The 21413-nt window shown below is 35.3% G+C and overlaps 2 protein-coding genes across 2 annotated transcripts; one reads left to right on the forward strand and one right to left on the reverse strand.

Moving 5' to 3' along the window:
• Positions 1–7041: 7041 nt before the first annotated feature.
• Positions 7042–7962, reverse strand: LOC105973302 (inactive disease susceptibility protein LOV1). Its single transcript, XM_012998324.2, has 2 exons — positions 7328–7962; positions 7042–7165 (listed from the first exon to the last, which is right to left on the reverse strand). Exons 1-2 carry the CDS (start codon positions 7960–7962, stop codon positions 7042–7044), a joined length of 759 nt encoding a protein of 252 aa, XP_012853778.2.
• An 11605-nt stretch (positions 7963–19567) lies between these two features.
• LOC105973430 (transcription factor MYB8) lies at positions 19568–20955 on the forward strand. Its single transcript, XM_012998448.2, has 3 exons — positions 19568–19774; positions 19880–20009; positions 20318–20955. The coding sequence occupies exons 1-3, from the start codon at positions 19642–19644 to the stop codon at positions 20787–20789; spliced, it is 735 nt and encodes a 244-aa protein (XP_012853902.1). The 5' UTR covers positions 19568–19641; the 3' UTR covers positions 20790–20955.
• Positions 20956–21413: the final 458 nt, after the last annotated feature.

Raw genomic sequence — 21413 nt, forward strand, 5'->3', positions numbered from 1 at the left:
AATTATCGTCAAAATATAGATCTCGACGAGAGGAATCCAACGGTGGGCAACCCGTCAAATTCTGACTGCTGGAACATAAATTACACCTCGGCGAGATCCACCGTCGTCGAAATACGCACGAATTGCAAAACAATTGCAGAAACAGATCGAGTGCTCCAAACTGAATCAAATCACCACGAAAAGTAAGAGTTCGACGAGAGGAATCCAACAGTAGTTAAACCATCGAATTCCGAGCATCGGTGAGAGAGTTATGACTTCGGGAAGCAACTTCGCCGGTTGGAGATCTATGAGGGCGGGATTTGAATCTGAGAATTGAGAGAGGAAGAGAGAGATGACTGTGAGAATGCTGAATTTTTTTTATTTTTTTCATTAAATTTCAAAATACAGTAATTTGAATAAAAAATAAAATAAAATACAAGTTGTAGAAAATGCAAATAGCAAACTCGTAAAAATAACAAAAAAATAAAAATAAAATAACAAACTGTATTTTAAATTTGCACATTGAATTTTTTGAGATTAAAGTTTTGATTGTTGCTACTTTGAGTTTGCATTTTGTTATTCTGAGTTTACATTTCGCTATTCCAATTTTGCAGTTCTTAGTTTACAATTGTTGTTCGTAACTTAAAATCATTTTTTTTTTTGCTGAACGTTGAACAACCACTGTTAAAACCGGAACAAGCCATTAAATGCCTGTAGAACATCATCCAAGAAAGGGAAGACAATAACAACTGTACCTGCAATCGGAGCACTGACGGGGCAAGAAATAGAACCAACAGTTCCAAATTGTAGATTATAACTTGTTCTTGCAAATTGTAGATCTTTATTGTAAATTGCATTTAAGATTTTGTTGTTGCATGTAATTTGCATTTTGATGTTACAACTTGGAAAAAAATATTTAGTGGATAAAATAGTCGAATATTCAAAAATAATATCAAAAATTTATGTAAATAAATATATGTGAGGGAAAATTACAGTTTATGTCCCTAAACTTTACCACTAAAACGATTTATGTCCTCAAATATTTCAATCCACGAAATATGTCCTCAAACTTGCCACTTTTGATCACTTTATGTTCTGCCGTTAACGTCGGCAGCCAACTTCGACGGAAATAGCACGCGTGGCTCACGTGACGTCTATGTGGCCGTTAAATGTCGAGTTGTACAACACACAGTGCCTACTTGGTCGACAAAACGTGATGTGGAGCGACACGTCATTATCCTCCCCTATTTCTATTCTAAAATCCCTAATTCTCCATATCCCCAATGAACCCGTAAATCCAATCCCTAAAACCTCATTTCGAATCCTTCAATTGAGGTGAAATTCGAAAATAGCAGAATCGTCTGTGAATCCATGGCCATTTTTCGTTTTGTTTTACCAGCAAAATAGCCCAATAAACAAATGCCGAATGTTTCCTCGATTTCACTTTCATATACACTAGTGAAGGAAGATTCATACACGAGATGGGCTTGGAATTAAGATTGCAACCACCACAAAGAGTTCAAAGTTGAGATTTTCTTCAATTCCGCCGGAAGTGCAAATGGAAATGAATTCAATGAAAGAGCAAATGTAACTTAAAGATGAAAAAATGGAAAGATTGGAAGCGGAATTGAAAGAAACCCGAGAAATTGTGAAAACCTTGGTCGGCCGTTTTGGACTACAAGCCTCGACATCGACTCCTTCCAATGATGGTGGAGTATAAAAAGGGATGAACTTTGTTTGGTTTTTGAATTAAAGTTTGAAACACTACATTATATGCTTTTAAGTTTTTATGTACTTTTTTAATTTATGTTTTGTGCTACCTTGATATTTAATCCTTATAACTGGTTTTAATATTTTTGATATAAGTGTTTTTTTTTGTACAGCTGCTGAATACAGGTTGAATTTTTTTATTGAAAAAATAAATAAACCAGAATTTATATATATATAAAAAAAAAACTTGCGACTAAAATACAAAATAGTCGCAAACAGAAACTGTAGTAACTAGCGACGAATAAATAAAACAAATGGTCGCAAATAACTCGTGGGTCTTGCGACGAAAACGGCTATTAGTCGCAAACATTTTCGAAAACGTAGCGACGAAATCGTGACAAAACGTCGCTTAATCTAGCGACGAACATATAATTCGTCGCAAAAGGTGGCGACTTATTATTTGTTCGTCGCAACTGAGAAGCGACGAAAGTATAGGATCCGTCGCGAACATTAAAAAAACATTTTTTCGAGAAAATACGAATCTTGCGACGATTTAAGACATTCGTCGCCAAACTTTGCGTCGCAAATGGCTTTTCATCGCAGACCTTGCGACGGGGCGTTTGGCGACGTTTTCTGTAGGATTTGGCGACGAAAAAAATTCGTCGCAAACAGTAAAAAATCGTCGCCAAATATACATTTTCGTCGCCAATTTTCGTCGCCAGTCGACCATTTTGGCCTAGTGCATCTTCGGGCTGAAATATCATGTCTTCTTCCACTTCGTTGGGGAAGTCGGGGAGCTGGAATCCGTTCTTGGGCACTCTATTCTTGGCGAAAAAAGAATTATATGTAGCTTTGACAGTGCTGCATGTTTTTTTTTTCGGAATTGGTTCAGACATTTTGTCGAACACCTGCTGGGCAGATTCTGAAACTACTGAGTTGGGTAGAATTTGTGCCATCTTCACCATCCTTGTGCTCGCTTCATCGAGACCACAAGGGGCACAAGCATCAGCAGGCGAAGAATCACACGACCCCAACGTTCTAGAGACGGAGTTGGGAGAAGAATTAAAGCTTCCTCTAAAATCTTTTTCAGAACCAGAAGAGGAGTCGCGTTTACCTTCTTCCTCTCGATTGCAGGCATGTGTTTGCACGTGAATCTGCTGTTCTTTGAGAAGGGAAAAACTCTTCAAATGTGAGATTGTTTGGAATGAAACATGATTTGGGATTTGGGATTTGGAAGAGTGAGTTAGAGGAAATTAGTATATTCTTGTGCCACGTCAACATTTAACATTCAATATATTATTCCACGTCACATTTAACGGCCACATAGACGTCACGTGAGCCACGCGTGCTATTTCCGTCGAAGTTAGCTGCCGACGTTAACGACAGAACATAAAATGATCAAAAATTGCAAGTTTGAGGACATATTTCATGGATTGAAATGTTTGAGGACATAAATCGTTTTAGTGGTAAAGTTTAGGGACATAAACTGTAATTTTCCCTATATGTGATGAAATCATACCAAAATAGGGAAAATTACAGTTTATGTCCCTAAAATTTACCACAAAAATGATTTATGTCCTCAAATATTTCAATTCACGAAATATGTCATTCAACTTGCCACTTTTGATCACTTTATGTTCTGCCGTTAACGCCGGCAGCTAACTTCGACGGAAATAGCACGTGTGGCTCACGTGACGTCTATGTGGCCGTTAAATGTCGAGTTGGACAACACCCAATGTCTACTTGGCCGATGAAACGTGATGTGGAGGAAGCAAAAAAATCAAAAAAAAGAAAGCAAAAAAAAAAAGCAAAAAGACAAAAATTAGACAAAACAAAAATCACATTTTCACATAATTTAACAACATAACTACAAAGTTAAGGATACTTACTGTAGTTTGGAGTCCACTGAAGGCCGGATTCACTCCTTGACATTTTCTTCTCCAGAAATCACCCAAAGCAGCGCGGCGTCTGAGTAGGGAAAAACTCTTCAAATGTGAGAGTGTTTGGATTTTTTTTATTGGTTTATTACTTCGATTTTGGTATGGGTGACCAAGAATGCAGATTGAATTGAAAATTTGGGAGTGAGTTGAGGAGATTGAAATTGTGAAGTGTAGAAAAATTAGGGTTTATGGGAATGAAGCGTGAAATGTGAATTGGTAATTTAGGAAAGTGAGTTAGAGGGAATTAGTATATTCGTGTGCTAGGTCAACATTTAATATTCAATATATTATTTCATATCACATTTTACAGCCACATAGACGTAATGTGAGCCACACGTGTTGTTTCCGAAGTTAGCTGTCGGCGTTAACGTCAGAACATAAAGTGATATAAAGTGGCAAGTTAAAGGACATATTTCGTGGATTGAAATATTTGAGGACATAAATCATTTTAGTGGTAAAGTTTAGGGACATAAAATGTAATTTTCCCTACCAAAATATATAACAAGTAAATACCATATTACAACAATTTTATAACATTATTATGCATTTTCAAATTATTTTTGTTGTTTCACGTTTGGTATTTGTTGAACAAAATTAATTAGAAAAATGCTGACAGAAATTATAAAGTACCTTAAAAAAAATGAAAGAGGGGGGGGGGGGGGGGGGGGGGGGGGGGGGTCCAGTTCAATCTGATCACGGTTCACATTTTCAGGAACTGAAACCGACCTATAAAACACATGGTTCAACGGTCCGCGCCGGCCCGTGGTTCACTCCGGTTCCAGGCCAATCAGGTCCTGTTCCGCGCTGGCCTGAAAATTTATATATATTTCTTTATTATTTCTTTTTAGAATATGGGCAAAATATAATAATATATTTCGAAGATTTAATGGTGAAATATAATTTAACAAGAGTTAAAATAGTAAATATTTTTGAAATAAAAAGTTTTGAAAGTCAGTATTTATTTTAATAAATAAATTAAAGGAATTATATTTAAATGGGAAAAAAGAAAATAAATGAAATATTTAAATTCTTAATGTTCATCCTATATTTTTACTTGAAGTATTTAAATTTCTTATGTTCAAATATTTTAAAACCTGAATGCATTTTTTATTAAAAAAAGTTAAAGTACTTTTTTTTCAAAAAATATTTTTTTTAAGTATTTAAATATTTAGTATTCAAATAATGTTTTTATTTGAATTTTGAAGTATTTAACCATTTAATTTTCAAATATTTTAAATTTTTAAATACTTGATGTATTTCTTTTAATTTTATGTATGTGAAAAGAAAAGTTAAAAGACTTAATTTTTTGGATAATAAGAGTGAAATTAATTCAAATATTTTGAATTTTGAAATACTTGATGAACAAATAAATTAAAAGAATTACTTTTAAATACGAATAAAAAGGAAATAAATGAAAGGACTTGATCCGGGTGAACCGCGTGGCTGAACCAACGGTTCACGGTTCAACATATTCTAGAACCGGAACCGTTTCGACTGAAATGGGACCGTTGCGACTGAAACGGGCCGGTACATGATTCCGATACCGGGAACTTGCCCATGGCCATGGAGAGAGAGAGAGAGAGAGAGAGAGAGAGAGAGAGAGAGAGAGAGAGAGAGAGAGAGAGAGAGAGAGAGAGAGAGAGAGAGAGAGAGAGAGATAGATGTGATATGTGGAAGAGAGAGGAGAGATGAGAGAGGAAGATAGAGAAAATAAACGTGAGAGAGGAGATAAAGAGAGTAATTTGTGGGATTTATTTTCTCATTTTACTAAGGTAAATAGACACTAGGGGAACTTAAGTCTATGTATAATTAGTTGAGTTTATTGCATTTACTACCCCTGTGAAAATCGTAACTGCGCGATTCCCCCCTATCATAAAAAAATTAGCAAATACCCCCCTGTGCTTATTTTTAGGATGCACACTCGACCCATTTACATTTTAGCCCATTGACCAGCTGTGTAAAGACCAAAATACCCTAGGGGTGTTTCTGCAATTAAAAAATGTAGATTTTTTTTTTATTGTAATAGTTTTATTTGAAAACACAATTTGGTTTCTTATTTATTTTATTTCCGTAAAATTTCTATAGTTTAATTGTTTTGGTTAAAAATATATTGTAAACTAGAGTTTTTTATATTTGTTTTGAAATTTTATTCATTTCCATTTTATTAAATATGAACAAATAAATTAAAAAAGAGAAAAAAAAGTAAAAAAAAGTAAAGAAGAGACATCATCTTCTACGGTTCTACCCCGTCAAACCACCCCCCGACTCCACCCAAAAAAAACATATTCATCTTCTTCCCAACCACCGCCGCCGCCGCCGCCACCCCTCACCATCGACTTTAGTACTATTATGGACCGAAACCATCTTCCAGGTCTGTAATTAGTACTAGCAGATATAAATTGGAGTTAGAAATAATTATAGATTCATATCTTCTACCAGTTGCTCACCATCCTTCCACCACCGCCGTTGCCGCCCCTTTCTCGACTGCCGGAGCGCTGCTGCTGTTGATCTTTTCCCTCATCGCGGCCGCAATTCACAACACCATTTTCTTGTTTCTTGCACCTTCAGAACTTGCAAACCTGAGTTTTGAATCTAAATGGCGGAGAGGATAGCAGAGACAAAGCGTCGGTGAATAAGCCTATTCCCGTGATGACAATGGCGCCGGCGATGGTGATGATTTGTAGGAGTAGGCGGCTGATTTGGGGCTGGGGTGAAGATTGAGGGTGCAAATTAGGGTTTTTAAAAGAACTTTATAAATTACAAATTGATCCTTAAGAAATTAGATTATTCAAACTTAAACCCAGCTGAGTTTATGTTTATTTGTGTGAGGCTATTTTTGTCATTTCATAAACAAAACTCTCATAAAAAATCGCAGAAGATGCGCGTGTGGGACACGATATGCTCTGAGGGACCTAAATGGCTTTGACATTTTTTCTTAGGGGGTATTTGCTAATTTTTTTATGATAGGGGGGAATCGCGCAATTGCAATTTTTACAGGGGTAGGAAATGCAATAAACTCATAATTAGTTTGATTTATTTTATAATATTTTTTGGGTGATAGGACATAAGCCTAAATTGATTTAATAAATAGAACCCTTAGCCCTATAACTTCCAGAAATAAGACATTTAGTCAATTTCCCCTAATTTAGTATACTCATTGTTGTTTTTGTTGCCTTATTTTTAGGGAATTATCAACGAAAATTTCTTTTGTATTATTAGTCATACCTCTTCACTTGTTATTTAATATCAATGTTTAACAAAATTTTACACGTTAATTATTTTACCCCTGATTTATAATTTACTTATATTATTTCAGGTTTATTATTTCTCAAATTGCCAAACCCTATCACGTTCCAATTGATATTTCCTCTCCGTCTTTCTCTTTGCTCTCTACGCCGCCATTTCTCCCCTTCTATCTCAACCCCATCACCGGCATCTCCCCCTTCCACCTTAGCCCTAATGCCGCCATCTTTTCCCTTCCCACGCCCCTTGTTGCCGCATCTCTACTGCTGTCTTTGAGCCGCTTCGCCGAAGAACTGATCAGATTGCCAAAAATAAGAGTAATGAGCGGATGAGAAATCTCATTGTCATCATTCTTTTCAATTCTTTCAGGTCTCCTTCCTTGAGCAATATTTTATCTGTCTCGGGATTCACTTGAGCTAAAATATCCTCAAGGATATATCGTTTTTAAGTGATACTTTTTCCCTATGGTGACAAACACATGGCCGTCCAAATGACTCGTAATTAATGGATCTTCAAAAAGTTCGACAGCAAGAGTAATCTTACCAATCCCCGCCATTCCAACAAGATACACAGCCATGAGTTGACAAGTTTCCATTGTATCAAAAAACCGCGTTTTGATTTCTTCAAATTGATCGGATAATCCAACCATCTTCGACTTCTTCCGCCCAAAACAAATTCTTGATGAAACGGCATCATGATCTTCAATTTCGGTAGCGTACTCCCCCTCCATCTTCTCGAGCTTTTTGTTCAAGGAATCAATCTCGTTCTTCACCTCCACCATGTCTAGGGAGAGTACTAGTAGCAATGGATGGATTTCTTCAGATTGAGAAAGGAACTGATTTGAGACACGGGATTCTATTACGTCTTCTAGTTTCCGTACGACCTCTCTGATTTCTCCATCCAATGCATTCACCCTCTCGCTGCTGATTCTGCTGCTATTATCAAATCGCTTGAGGACTTCTTGTAAGGACAAAAGCTGTTTGTATGAAGATTTTAGGATTTTCTTTGAGGGCGGAACAAAAGAAATTTCGGAAGATTTTAGAAGGCGCTCGATTACGGATTTTAGAGAGATCAAAGCAGCATAAGCCATTTCTATGATCTCTCTCTTTAATTTCTTTCTCACACAAATTTCACGAAGGGATCGGATTTCTGAATTGATTGAGTTTGCAGTAATGTAGAAAGTCAACCATATATGTAGAATGGTATTTCATTTGGATCGTCAACTACTTGTTGCCCAAGAAAGTGTTGGCCATTATTGGACAACTAAATCATGAATAATTCTCCATCTTACAATTTTTTTATCACATAAAGATTATGACCGATTATCATATATCAGCTAGAGTTCCTTCTTTAATCTTCTATTTCAATATTATTTTATTTTACTTCATTTTATGTTATAATGCGCAGTACATGAATTACAACTAACTTAGTGCCCAAACTGTAAGCCAAACTGATAATATGATCACACACTAATATAAAAGATCAAATTTAAATGGGGCGTTTGAGATAACTCTCTTGTGCTTTTTTTCTTTTAATAGGGATATATTCCACTCACTATTTTCATAACTAAGAAGGTGGGCTTGCGTTGCACATCTCTGCTTGATGTTAATTATTTTATATATTTTTTTGTGGTGCTTGATTTATTTGTTGAAATTATATGTATAGATATTTTATGATGATAATTTGTCCATTTAAATTGAACAACTTTATTTGACGTTAAAATCTAAAAGTATGATATATTTTACCATTATATTTTAAGGTTAATAGAATTTTGTCACTCGAACTTTGCCCGTTTTTCCACTTTACCACCTTAACTAAAAAAATTCGCACGCACAAACCCAAACGCATTATTTTGACTCACTTAACCACCTAAAAGGAATATTTTGGCGAATCTTCACGATTCCAGTGCGAGTGAATTGCACATGCGAAAGTTCATGGCCTTTTCGTCATTTTCTTTTATGGTCTGAATTTCCCTCGATCAGTTAACTGCGCATAGACTTTGGCTCTGGATTTCCCCATTGATTTTCCAACAGATACACACGAAACCCTTTCTCAGATTATTACATATTTCAGAATAGAAAAAATCATGGTTTGATTATTCTTCTTCCCTATTCAGACTTATCAGTTATCAGTCATCTTTGATTATATAAAAAAATAGATTTTTCACAACTGAGTTTAGAGAAAAAAGAATTAAATTTTCTAGAAAATTATTCCTTGGAGTTAAAATTCAGTTCTTGATTTGAAGTATCAAATCAGTTTCTGCCATGGCTGCCAACACCCAGTGGCTCTTCTGAATAAATGGAGGAATTATTTTAGGGGCACACATTCTGTCTACCCCAGGAAGAAGACGCTGTCATTACTGCCAAAATCCTAGCCGTCGTCGTCAAAATAACCGAGCACTGTAAAACGCCCATATGAACATTTCCAGAGCTCCAGAATATACGAAACTATATATCAAAAGAAAGATCTCTACTAGGAGAATCCAATAGTGGGTAACCCGTCAAATTGCAATAGCTAGAGAGAAAGTTATGACTCTGAGAAATACTATTGTCGGCCAAAAGAATTGACGTCGTCGAAATAGACACACGGTAAAACAACCACATGAACGGATCAAGATCCCAAAACTTATACCATCAAAAGAAAGAGTTCGACGAGAGGAATCCAATAGTAGTTAAGCCATCGAATTCCGACCACCAAAGAAAAAGTTATGACTATGAGAAATACCATTGTTGGCTGGAAAACTATAAGATGGAAATTCGGATCTGAGAGAAAAATGAAATGCAAAGAGACGATTGTGGTTGGTTAGAGTTTAAATCTGACTCTAAAGGGTCTTAGCTACTTCATGTGACCCACGAATAATGTCAATTTAAAAAAAATAAAAAATTAGGCAGTATCTATCACCAACGTTATAATCTCCTTAGACCTTGTTTAGTTGCCAAGATAAGATTAACAAAGATAAATTAAATAATATAATGAAACCCAATTGTATTATTGGACCTTTGGAGATTCAATTAAAAAATCTCCCTAAAAAGCAAGATAAGGCATTATAATATAATATTTTCAGGTCCACCTGACAAGTTATTGGGATACCAAACATCAAACAAAGTCCCACTATTTAATTAATTATGATTAATCTCCCCGACCAAACGTTGCGTTAATAGTTACTTCTATATTTTTCCCAATTAGGGGCCTCCGTAATAATCCCTATTTCTTATATGCCTCGACGCATCATATTGGACACGTGGTTTGATTAGTCAATAAAACAAAACTTGGTCAACATGTGAACACACACTAAATTTTCTTTAACAAGTAAATATGAGCACTCGTTGTTTTACACGTTTGGGTCTTCTTCTTATTATACTAATATTGCTTTGTCGATAAAGGTGACGTCATTGGTTAGTACTTTGAACATTGATCAAGGGTAGCAGCAATCATGCATCGGTATTATTATCAGTTGAAACTTTTTTCTTTTTGAAATTTCTCAACTTTATTTATTTGAATATATATATATATATATATATATATTGTCACCAACCTTCAGTCCTTTATTTTAAACTATAGTAATATAAAGATACAAAAATTATATTTTCAAATTATGATATATCTTTTATTTCTTGCATAGGTTTCCAGATTGAAGGTTATCAGGAAAGATATTTTAAAAGTTGCTCTCATTTATCGTTGTTTATTTGGTTTGAATAAAGAGCGATTAAATTTGGACGGATAATTATTTTTTCCCTTCGTCTAAGAATAATATGTAAAATAAGGTGAAGTATTTAATTTACAATGATTTAAAATTATTCCGAAAAGGTTACCGAAGAGGATTGAGTTTTCCGATAGCAAAATTCAAGATCTTTACATTGAATAGATTCATATTATATTATATATATGTATATTTTTTTGGTTCTGATTATTTAATTTTTGTATATTTGAATTCGACAGCTTGAGAATGATTATTCATGGTTACCATTTGTTAGAATCTAGTTAGATTCTACTTAAGAGAAACCATGGAGAATTCTAAGAAATTGGGATTCCTTAATACCATGTGACTTGGAAAGAAGGTTGTTCTTCTTTGACAATACACACAGCCGTGTATCATGATTAAAGGGAAGAATATATTTATTTTCCAAATTTTGGTTTGCTAAATTGTCATTAATTGATTTATTTATTTATTTCATAAATTAGCTATTTTGGTTTATACAGAATTTGTATTTCAATATAATACAAATTCTTTTGGAAATTAGTGCTTGACTAGGACTTAATATCTTTTGATAAGATTTATTCCTAATAAACCTGATACGTATTTTGATGTTGGTCTTTTGTAGGATTCTTTATCAGGCTTATAAAAGAGAAGGAAAGACACATTACTATGTGTGCCTTTATTTTGAGAGAAAAAGATTTCTCTTTTCTTTGCTGCTCCCGGAACGTCTTTGATCGAGAGAAGTTTTTCACAGAAAATATTTTTCCTCTCGTTTTTTATTGTTCCATCGTGATACGTGATTTTCATAGAAAATATATCGGCTTCAAGGCTTTGTGGTGAAGACACCAAGATTCAAGAAGTATCACAAGTTTGCTTCTTCTATATAAAAAGAAGATCGGTTCTTCGGGAGAGGGGCTTAAACAGATCTCGGGAGGAGATCGATCCGCCGACTGAGGGATTCAGCGTTGAAGGGAGTTCAACCGTGCGGAGCAAGGGACGTGATGCAAATTGAAGATTTATAATTCAGCGTAGTATACAAGAACGGCGTCAACAAAGAGGGAGTCTTTGTATTTTGATTAAGTCCTATTATTGTATTCGTAAAACTAAAAATTAGTAAATTTTATTTGCAGGTCCCCGTGGATGTAGGGTACAATTGTATCCGAACCACATTAAAATTTGTGTCTCGTTTATTTCTGTTTTTACGAACTGCCTCACAAACAGTTGCAATTGTTGAAGCAACGAAACACAATTCAAAGAAAAGGTTTATTCCCACTTGTTTTTTCTGTCAAAATCCAGGTCACATACGTCCTAGATGTTTCAAATATTTAAAACTTGTGAAAAAGCTTGTGGCTCGTTCTCTTTACTCTGCTAGGGCTGATTATTTTCCTTCACCCTCTCAAAAACCCAAAAATAAAATTGATATTTCAAATAGACCTCAGCAAAAAATTTGGGTTGAAAAGTCCACGTTTAAATGTTTATCTGCGATTACTTCTTTAAAAGCAAGTACTGCTAATGATTGGTATTTTGACAGTGGCTGTTCACGACATATGACCGGTGTTAAAGAGTTTCTGAAAAACTATCAACAAATCACCGGTGGAGCTGTTACCTTTGGAAACGAAAAAAAGGGTGAAGTGCTAGGGAAAGGATCGCTAAATCATGAGAATCTGCCAAAGCTAAAGAATGTACTACTTGTAGAAGGACTCACGTCAAATCTGATAAGCATCAGCCAGTTATGTGATCAAGATCTTGAAGTCAGATTCAACAAATTCGCATGTCGAGTATTAGACAAAGACGAGAATTGTGTTATTCGAGGAACTCGATCATCTGACAATTGCTATATTCTTGTCTCTGCTGGTATGAACTGTTTCAACAGTCTTTCAGACTCTACAGTGCTTTGGCACAAAAGGTTAGGACATCTGAACTTTGATAATCTCGTAAAAATTTCCAGCAGTGAGTATGTTAGAGGGCTGCCCAAACTCACTAAAGAAGTAGGAAAAATCTGTGGTGATTGCAAAATGGGTAAACAAATCAAAAGTTCACACAGGGCTTTAGCTAATGTGAGAACCAGTGGAAACCTAGAACTTCTACACATGGACCTTATGGGACCAATGCAAGTAGAAAGTATAGGTGGAAAACGGTACATATTTGTGTGTGTAGATGATTTTTCTAGATTTACTTGGGTATAATTTATTAGGGAAAAATCCGATTCTTTTGATGTGTTTAAAAAATTGTGCAAAAAGGTGAGTGTTGAGAAACAGCAGAACATCGTGAGAATTAGGAGCGATCATGGGAGAGAATTTGAAAATTCCTTATTTACTAACTTTTGTGAAAAATATGGAATATCCCATGAATTCTCCGCACCTAAAACACCTCAACAAAATGGAGTGGTTGAACGCAAAAATCGCACTCTGCAAGAGATGGCCAGGGTCATGATGAACGCAAAGGAGATTGCTCCTCGTTTTTGGGCAGAAGCAGTTAACACTGCATGTCATATTATAAATCGAGTCTATCTTCGACCAGGTACCACTAAAACTCCGTACGAAATATGGAAAGGTAAAAAACCCCAACTCAACTATCTTCGTACTTTTGGTTGTACTTGTTATATCTTGAATGACAGAGAACAGCTTGGGAAATTCGATGCTAGAAGTGATCAAGGAATATTCTTAGGCTACTCTCGAAATAGCCATGCGTATAGAATATTTAATCTTAGAACAAAATCTGTGATGGAATCTGCATATGTTCAATTTGATGATTTTAGCAATGATGCAGGACCACTGGAAGAGGAACCAACAAAGGAATCGGAAAACAGCTCCAGTGTCGCACCAACAGTTCCCACAGTTGATGCAGCCTCTACCATTTCAGAAGAAAGTGACGTCAATTCTGAAACAGGAGACGAAGCTGAAGTCAGGCCTCTCGAATTGGATGATCAAACTCACAAGGAACCCTCAAGAAGAGTCAAGAAGAATCATCCAGTGGATCAAGTCATTGGTCCGGTCGAAGAAGGAATTCAAACCAGAGGTAAACCCAAGGTAGACTACAAGGAAATGGCAAGGTATGTTTGTTTCACTTCGACTATAGAACCCAAAAACGTTAAAGAAGCCTTGTTAGATGAGTATTGGATTCAAGCCATGCATGAGGAACTGGAACAATTCGTTCGAAATGACGTTTGGGTCTTGGTTCCTAGGCCTGATAATGTCAATATAATAGGTACAAAATGGGTCTTTAAAAATAAGTCTGATGAACATGGAAATATCGTTCGTAACAAAGCTAGATTAGTTGCACAAGGCTATAGTCAAATCGAAGGCATTGACTTCGATGAAACCTTTGCTCCTGTTGCTAGACTAGAATCTGTTCGATTACTCCTTGCTATTGCTTGTTTTTTAAAAATCAAACTTTTTCAAATGGACGTCAAAAGCGCTTTCTTAAATGGTATTTTAAAAGAAGAAGTTTATGTTGAACAACCCAAAGGATTTCACGATCCTCATCATCCCAAGTACGTTTTCAAATTGAACAAAGCCCTGTATGGTCTCAAACAAGCACCTCGAGCGTGGTATGAGCGTCTTACAGAATTTTTATCTCACAAGGGATACACTAGGGGTAGCGTTGATCGAACTCTCTTCTTTAAAAAATCAAAGGGAGACATCCTGATTGCTCAAATTTATGTTGACGATATTGTTTTTGGGTCTACCTCTCAAACAAAAATTGAAGAATTTGTTAAACAAATGTCTAGTGAATTTGAAATGAGCATGGTTGGTGAACTTACGTATTTTCTAGGCCTTCAAGTTAAACAAATGAGTGATGGAATTTTCATAACTCAATCTAAGTATGCTAAAAATCTTGTCAAACGTTTTGGTTTAGAATCTGCAAAAACTGTTCGAACTCCTATGGGAACGAATGACAAACTGTCGCGACAGTTGGATGCAACTTCTGTAGATCCCACACTTTATCGAAGCATGATAGGTAGTCTACTGTATCTTACTTCTAGCAGGCCAGATATATGCTATAGTGTTGGAGTTTGTGCCAGGTATCAATCAAACCCCAAGGAATGTCACCTAAGTGCTGTCAAACGAATCATTCGCTATGTAAGTGGAACCACTGATTTCGGTATTTGGTATTCCATGGATACTAACACAACACTTGCAGGTTTTAGCGATGCTGATTGGGCAGGTGATGCAGACGATCGAAAAAGCACGACGGGAGGATGTTTCTATCTTGGGAATAATCTCGTCTCTTGGTACAACAAAAAGCAGAATAGCATCTCACTTTCCACTGCCGAATCCGAATATATCGCTGCAGGTAGCTGCTGTACTCAACTCTTATGGATGAAACAAATGGTATGTGATTATGGTATTAGTCAAGATTTATTGCATATTTATTGTGACAATATGAGTGCAATTAACATTTCCAAGAATCCAGTACAGCACTCTCGAACTAAGCATATTGAAATTCGCTACCATTTCATTAGAAATCTGGTAGAGGAAGGAACTGTCTCATTAGAGTATGTCACAACGGAGAAACAACTTGCTGACATCTTTACTAAACCCCTAGATGCACAAAGGTTTGATTCCTTGCGAAATTCGCTTGGAATTTGTATTGTCTGACCTGTGCAGTTGCATAAACTGTTGCAACAGTCTGTGTCCAGACTTGCAACTTTTAAAGATTTTTGGACACATCACGCATACTGCATTTTGTTCATCTAGGTTATGCATTAGACATACTGCATGTGATGAGACCCCTCGTGTATTGGATACTATTTGTACTTTCGAATTTTGTGAGGTAGAACTTCATCAATCCCCAAATGATAGCTACAGAGGCTTTAGCTTGTTTACTACCCTTCACAGTCTTGTCATGGTTGAACACTCTCATAAGGAAAAGCTGCCGCTCCAAATGAGTGAAAGCTACTCTTGAATTTTCGTAAATTCTATACATATAATGTCAATCAATTGGTCTGTGAATAGTTCGAAGCCTTTTTGAGTTGAGTCAGTAAATCACGTGGCCGAAAGCTCGCTACAGGGCTCAATTAGAAAGCCCAAGGGACTACACATTGCACGACCATTATAAATTTTATATGTGGTCAGTGAATAGTTCGAAGCCTTTTTGAGTCGAGCCGGTAAACCACATGACCGAACACTCACTACACGACTCAATTAGAAAGCCCAGGGGACTACACATTGCACGACCATAACTATCTCGCTATCTTAATTGCTCTGCTCTTCATGAAAAAGCTACCATTGGTAGTGTTTGTATGCTACCTAATAAGAGTGTTTTTGTGCTTGATTTGAGGATACTAAGGTTACTGTTAGTCTCTTTAGTCTATCTCTTGGAGCTTGCTTTTTGTTAAAATTGAAGATAAACCCCATGTTTTTGATAGTCCTAATAGTATCCTATTCACTTGTGTTTATTCACTCATATTTTTTTCCTTCTCACGTTTATTCTTTTTGTCCTAGTTATTTGACTTTGCATGATTAGGCATTTAGTTATTTAAATTTAAAAAAAAAAAAAAAAAAGGAGAGAGAGAGACGGGATTTTTGTTTATGTGCCGGTTAAATTTGATTTTTGTTGCAACCGGATCTTTTGGGCCTACTACTCACATTTCCACGTTTCGTATGAAGTTTGGCAAAGTTTGTAGCCTTTGTTATTTAATGCTGGATTTGATATCACTATCCTATTGATTTTCGCCTTTCAATTATCGTGTGGTATTGAGTTTGTGAGTTTGTGATTTTGTGTGCACGTCATGTATGGTGATTCTTCTTACTTACTTTCAAAATTCTCTCTTCGTTTGATCTTTTTGTTAAGTGTTTGAACAGATTGCTCGACACATCAAGATCATTAGTCCATGTTAATTTATCTATGCATCGTGATTGCCCAGAAAGGGGGAGAAAAGAAAAAGAACAGTAAAGTTGGTATGAACACAGGGGGAGTTCAAACAACTGTTGCCACCGTGCACTAAACAATTGCTGGAACAGTACTGGAATACATGGGGAGTTCAGACAACTGTTGAGACAGTTCATCCGACAGTTTTTGGAACAATAAAAAAAAAATAGGAGGTCATTCAAGGAGGAGGTCATTTAAGGAGGAATTCATTGTAAAGGGAAGTTAATTCTGCTACTGCATTTTTTTTGTTGTTCCCTGCTTAATTGAACAATTTTACCTATATGCTTTCCTAAGCTGTTTTTGCTAAGAGCTTAAACTGTTTGATAAACTGTTGCAACAGTTTATATGTGCAGATGTTATTCTGAATTTGCTAACCCTTGTTCATGCATGTATCATATATTTAGGAGGAGTAAATGTTCTGACCAATCAATGCCAAAGGGGGAGAGTGTTAGAATCTCGGTGGGATTCTAAGTCCACAACACCAAGTGGAAACCTATGGAGATGTTTATTGTCATTAATTTGTTTAGGTCTTCACAAGAATATAAAAGGGGGTGCTAATGCAGACGTTATTTGCTGAGTTTTTTATCACGTGGATAATTTACCACGTTGTCATCCACCGCCTTCCAAGTCTATCAAGCCGAGTAAGCAAAGGGGAAGAATGAATGCATTTACAAGAGGAGCTGCCTAAAGATCATTCACAGAGGGAGATACACATGCAGGGGGAGCTGACTCCGTTGTGAACCACCTGCCGAAGCCACTACTGTTGGAACAGTTGTTGAAACTGTGGCACTTGTTATTGCAGCAGTTGATGCCACTCTTGTTGTTGGCTGTTTCTTTAATGCTGAGGATGATCCTTAGTTTTATTGCTTTCGTCTATCATCTAATTGTTTTATTTCCATGTATTTGACTAAGGGGGAGGACTTAATTATAATCAATAAATGACAAAGGGGGAGATTGTTAGAATCTAGTTAGATTCTACTTAAGAGAAACCATGGAGAATTCTAAGAAATTGGGATTCCTTAATACCATGTGACTTGGAAAGAAGGTTGTTCTTCTTTGACAATACACACAGCCGTGTATCATGATTAAAGGGAAGAATATATTTATTTTCCAAGTTTTGGTTTGCTAAATTATCATTAATTGATTTATTTATTTATTTCATAAATTAGCTATTTTGGTTTATACATAATTTGTATTTCAATATAATACAAATTCTTTTGGAAATTAGTGCTTGACTAGGACTTAATATCTTTTGATAAGATTTATTCCTAATAAACCTGATACGTATTTTGATGTTGGTCTTTTGTAGGATTCTTTATCAGGCTTATAAAAGAGAAGGAAAGACACATTACTATGTGTGCCTTTATTTTGAGAGAAAAAGATTTCTCTTTTCTTTGCTGCTCCCGGAACGTCTTTGATCGAGAGAAGTTTTTCACAGAAAATATTTTTCCTCTCGTTTTTTATTGTTTCATCGTGATACGTGATTTTCATAGAAAATATATCGGCTTCAAGGCTTTGTGGTGAAGACACCAAGATTCAAGAAGTATCACAAGTTTGCTTCTTCTATATAAAAAGAAGATCGGTTCTTCGGGAGAGGGGCTTAAACAGATCTCGGGAGGAGATCGATCCGCCGACTGAGGGATTCAGCGTTGAAGGGAGTTCAACCGTGCGGAGCAAGGGACGTGATGCAAATTGAAGATTTATAATTCAGCGTAGTATACAAGAACGGCGTCAACAAAGAGGGAGTCTTTGTATTTTGATTAAGTCCTATTATTGTATTCGTAAAACTAAAAATTAGTAAATTTTATTTGCAGGTCCCCGTGGATGTAGGGTACAATTGTATCCGAACCACATTAAAATTTGTGTCTCGTTTATTTCTGTTTTTACGAACTGCTTCACGAACTGTTGCAACACTTCACGCAACAGTAACGAAAAACTGAATCTGACACAAATAATTTATATCTGCACGAAATAAATTCTAACACCATTTATTCTGGTTGATATATAGTAATGAAAATTGAAAAAGAGTAACGCGGTTTCTTGATATGGAGTAATTTTTTTCTAAATTAATTAAGAGTTTAATTAATGCACGTGGTCAATTATCTTTTGTTTTGTTAAGATTCTTCTATATTAATAAATAATATAACAGCATGTGAATATGTGATTGACTGATTGTATTTGTATGGTATGATAATGTACATTAAATTAATTTTAATGTTTAAAAAATGCCAGTGGTTGGCTTGAAACAAAATAGATAATAAATCATCACTGATAAATAGAGATCATAAAACAACATAATTGATGATGCTAAAATGTAGATCACTTGGGGGGTATTGTAGAAAACGAGCTGGGAGAGCAAAGCGGATCAGTAGCTTGTCAACTTAATGATCCTGAGGTCCCTGCGGAATGAGCACACGTGAACTAAGCCGGGGTTGATCCGGCGGAAACCCTTCCGACGCTCAAGTCAGATATACGGATAGTGGATATGGTAGAGAGAATAATACTCTAGCTTAATTGTGAATGAATAGAACGTACCTTTACAAATGAATAAAACATCTATTTATATGTCGTTGATTGGGTTGGGCTTACTTTGTTGGGCCCAATTGTAAGTGATTGGGCTTTCGTGTATCGGACTTATTTATTAGATAATTTATGGCCCATTAGGTCGGCCCAATTAGGTATATCAATGATATATCATGCAAATAATAATTTTACCATACTTCAGGGTGGTTGTAATTTACCCCATCAATATATATATATATATATATATATATATATATATATATATATATATATATATATATATATATATATATTAGGTTAAATTGACATTAATTAGTAGAAGTCTTATCTGGGAAGCTGTGTTTGGTTGAATGAATTATATATCTTATTGAAATCTTCCACACACTTATACTAATACTTTAATATTAATGAGGTCATTTGAATAAAGAAAGTCTTCTTGTTTTGTAGCACGTTTTTAAAATTAATTCGAAAAAAATTATTTCCCAAAATACCAATCTTCTATGTTGCTTCGTATGTGATGGATGTGAGTATTACTATTTTATATCATAATTAAAACACCTGCACTTTGTTTGTATATACATATATACATATATATAGAGAGAGAGAGAGAGTGAGCTTATTAGTAGGTTGTCTTACACCAACACTTAAAGAAAAGGAAATTAATAAAAAGAGAGAATGGTGAGAAAAGGTAGTTATGACAGAAATGGAATAAAAAAAGGTGCTTGGAGTGAAGATGAGGATAACAAGTTGAGGTCTTACATTCTCAGATATGGTCACTGGAATTGGCGATTGCTCCCCAAATATGCTGGTACATTTTTATTACATCTTTTTAGCTTCTAAAATTCAAGAAAATCTAGATTAATTTTTTTTTTAGCTTAATTAATTGTTTTTAATGGTATAAAATGCTATATAGGATTGGCAAGATGTGGGAAGAGCTGCAGACTTAGGTGGGTAAATTATTTGAAACCAGGTGTCATAAAGGGCAATTTCACCAAACAAGAAGAAAATCTCATCGTCGAATTGCATTCCCAGCTTGGACCAAAGTATGTACCGTAATTTCGATCTATAATTAATTACTTGTGATCATATACATACATGATGTAGGTTAATATATATTTATAATGATGAATTTTTCTTTTTTTTTTTTTTTTTTTTTTGCGTTTTGGTTATACTCATTTCACATTCCTTGATCAAATCATATCCTAAGAAATGGTTGACTTAGTGTAAAGATAAATAAAATTAAAAAAAAAAACCCTAAATGCCTTGAAAGAATAATGAAAGTAATTTTCGTAGACCAAGTTACTAGATTGAGTTGAAACTAATTTTTTTTTTGTTTGTTGTACGGATACAGGTGGTCTTCAATTGCAGCAAACCTTCCGGGAAGAACTGACAATGATATCAAGAACTTCTGGCACACTCGTATACATAAACGCCGCCCTAACCGAAACCAAATCCCCAAAATTATTACAAGCCCTATTACTACTGCTGAATTAGCTTCTTCCAAGGAAAATTGTGACCATGTTACTTTTAGCAACGAAACTGGAAACGAATCAGCTTCGTCGTCTATTAATAATGCTAGTTCCACGGTACTATCCTCTGATGAAGCTGATTTATGGGGTGATGATGTATTTCTGGTGGCAGATATTAATACCACCAGCCAAAATGATTATTTCTCACCACTTCATTACGCTGAAATAACCGTTGAGGCCGGGAATTTGTCGAGCGAAATTTTTGCATCAAATTTATCGGTAGAGGAATTAGAGGGAGGGATTTATGATGATGATTTCAGTTACTACGATTATGGAATGGATTTGTTTAGCTAACATCTATCATAAATTATTATTGATGAAAATTAATAAACTTAGGCAGTTTATGTTGTTGTTGTGTGATGTGAATTACGCCATAAGGTACGTATTAGAATAATCAATGGATAACATACCACAATAAGAGTTGCAGACAATAAGAATAAAAAAATAAGAGTTACAGACAGACTCATGTGGATATATTTATATATGTTGTCTAACAATTAAAATAGCAATTATTGTCACATGAAGAATATTCGTAGTATAGTATGTTTTCATTATGTTGAGGGGAATTTTTTGAGCCAAACTTTACATCAAATTATAATATGAGAGTAGTTAATTTTTTGTTGGATTCATTGACACTTTTTAATGTTTATATGCATCAAAAGATTCTGACACTATTATTAGAGTGGAGAAATAATGAAGAGGAGATAAAAACTTTACATGTAAATGGGGATCATACTACATAAATATTCTTATGAAATATAAGAAGGGCGAATGGCAAAAAGGTCTATCACATGTGACTTAAATGCATTTTGGTTAAAAAAAACAGTCTCTCAATTAAACTCATCCCCATGTCTGTAGTCTAAAATACCCTCCATAATAATTCTTATCAATTCCATCCATTATGCTCTAACTTTCTTA

The sequence above is a fragment of the Erythranthe guttata genome, chromosome 4 (assembly GCF_056151865.1).
Source record: "Erythranthe guttata isolate IM_541 chromosome 4, IM_541, whole genome shotgun sequence".
In the NCBI taxonomy this organism is placed as follows: domain Eukaryota; kingdom Viridiplantae; phylum Streptophyta; class Magnoliopsida; order Lamiales; family Phrymaceae; genus Erythranthe; species Erythranthe guttata.

Excerpts from the sequence above, each read along its gene's own strand:
- LOC105973302 (XM_012998324.2), bottom strand. The coding sequence starts at position 7,962 with ATGGCTTATGCTGCTTTGATCTCTCTAAAATCCGTAATCGAGCGCCTT. Across the intron at positions 7,166-7,327 it reads TTTGTCACCATAGGGAAAAA|TTCTTCGGCGAAGCGGCTCA; the intron begins GTATCACTTAAA and ends CAATCTGATCAG.
- LOC105973430 (XM_012998448.2), top strand. The coding sequence starts at position 19,642 with ATGGTGAGAAAAGGTAGTTATGACAGAAATGGAATAAAAAAAGGTGCT. Across the intron at positions 19,775-19,879 it reads ATTGCTCCCCAAATATGCTG|GATTGGCAAGATGTGGGAAG; the intron begins GTACATTTTTAT and ends AATGCTATATAG. Across the intron at positions 20,010-20,317 it reads CATTCCCAGCTTGGACCAAA|GTGGTCTTCAATTGCAGCAA; the intron begins GTATGTACCGTA and ends GTACGGATACAG.